Source organism: Ceratosolen solmsi, unplaced genomic scaffold (genome assembly GCF_000503995.2).
Source record: "Ceratosolen solmsi marchali unplaced genomic scaffold, CerSol_1.0 scaffold1, whole genome shotgun sequence".
Lineage (NCBI taxonomy): Eukaryota > Metazoa > Arthropoda > Insecta > Hymenoptera > Agaonidae > Ceratosolen > Ceratosolen solmsi.
The window spans coordinates 685,076-687,133 of NW_011948415.1; the positions used below are offsets into that span (position 1 = coordinate 685,076).

The window sequence follows — 2,058 nt, forward strand, 5'->3', positions numbered from 1 at the left end:
GGCGGCCGGAGCGAGCCCTTCTTCAAGCACCGCTGCCGCTACTGTGGCAAGGTCTTCGGCAGCGACTCCGCGCTCCAGATCCACATTAGATCGCACACAGGTGAGCGCCCGTTCAAGTGCAACGTCTGCGGCAGTCGCTTCACCACCAAGGGCAACCTCAAGGTCCACTTTCAGAGGCACCGCGACAAATTTCCCCACGTTAAGATGAACCCGAATCCGGTGCCCGAGCACCTCGACAAGTACCATCCTCCGTTGCTCCAGCAGCTGGCCGCTTGCGGCCAGCGGCCCCTCGGCTCGCCGCCCCCGCCCCCGGCCCCCATACCCCCGCACTCCGGATCAACCACGGCCTCCTCCGGCGGGCCGCATCCTTCCCCGAGCGCAGCCCCCTTTCACACGCCCGTGGCACACGCGGGAGCCTTCCTGCCCCCGCAGCCACCGCTGCCCCTAGGTTTAACGCTGCCCGGCATGCCTACCGCGCTTTACCGCTCGCCCCTGCTCAACTCCTCGGCACATCGCGAGGATCAGGACGTGCCGGAGAACCTCAGCAAGCCGATCAATAACCAGCCGACCGCGCCGACGACCCCCACGACGCCGTCCCACTCGACGACGCATTCGCCAGCCCCGTCGCCAGGCGCCCACTCCAACTCTCATCATTCCTTCACCGAGCATTGCCAAAAGCAGCAGCAGCAGCAACAGCAACAGCAACAGCAACAGCAACAGCAACAGCAACAGCAACAACAACAGCAAGAACAACAGCAGCAGCAACAGCAGCAGCAGCAACAGCAACTGCAACTGCAACAGCAACTGCAGCAGCAACAACAGGAGCAGTTACTGCATCAGAAACTGCACCAGCAACAACAACAACAACAACAACAACAACAACAACAACAGCAACAGCAACAGCAAGAACAACAACAGCAGCAGCAGCAGCAGCAGCAGCAGCAACACCACCATCACCATATACACCAGCACCTCCATCATCACCAACAGCAACATCAGCAATTGCTACAGGAGCATAGAGATGAAATAATCAAGATGGAGCAAGAGCACTCGCCCATAAGGGAGTACCAACAACCGCCGAGGCCTGGTAGTCGGGACATCGGCTCGAACGACAGCATAACCCCGAAGAACGAACCCGAGGACATGGACGAGCTTAACGACGATGACACTGAAGATTACGACGTGGTCCCGCCGAGGAGGTACCTGAGCGTCTCGCCCTCGCCAACCAATCGGGGCTCCTCGATGCATCCCCAGATATACGAAGACTGCAGCATGGACAGCAAGGCCAGTGGTAGATTGGGGGCCGAGTCCGGGGATTTAGAGGGCGAGGACGATATGGACGAGCAGCCGGAGAATCTCTCGAGCAGGGCGAATCCTGCCTCGATTCTCCAGCAGTCAATGATCTATCCGGGCGCCTCACCAGCGAGCAGTAGCGCGAGCAGCGGCAGCTTGCAGACCTCCTTCGCGAACATTCTCTTCCCGGGACTGCCGCCTCATCCGCAACTCGCGCCTCATCATCCCTCCTCCCAGGCTGGTAACCAGAATCCATCCTCCGCAGGGCCAGCGGTCGGCAGCGAGCTGATCGACCCGGCTCGCGACCCCGCCATCTACTCGAGCCTACTACCCAGACCGGGAAGCAACGACAATTCCTGGGAGAGCCTTATCGAAATCACCAAGACCTCCGAGACCTCCAAGCTCCAGCAACTCGTCGACAATATCGAGCATAAGCTCACCGACCCCAACCAGTGCATTATTTGCCAGCGAGTCCTCTCGTGCAAGAGCGCCCTACAGATGCACTACAGGACGCACACGGGCGAGCGGCCCTTCAAGTGCAAAATCTGCGGCAGGGCCTTCACAACCAAGGGCAACCTCAAGACCCACATGGGCGTGCACAGGGCGAAACCGCCTCTCAGACTCCTCCACCAGTGCACCGTCTGCCACAAGAAGTTCGCCAACTCCTTCGTCCTACAGCAGCACGTGAATCTCCACACGAACGACCCAACGGAGCTCACACCCGAGCAGATTCGCGCTGCCGAGGTTCACGACTTCAGTCCCGGC

At 60.1% G+C, this 2,058-nt stretch overlaps 1 protein-coding gene across 1 annotated transcript in view; it reads left to right on the forward strand.

The window, feature by feature from the left end:
• Nucleotides 1-2,058, forward strand: part of salm (spalt major) — a 19,726-nt gene that overhangs the window by 5,091 nt on the left and 12,577 nt on the right. Inside the window, 1 exon segment of the mRNA XM_011508273.1 lies at nucleotides 1-2,058. This exon segment is cut by the window's left edge and continues 10 nt beyond it. Within this exon segment, the coding sequence (XP_011506575.1) occupies nucleotides 1-2,058 (2,058 nt within the window).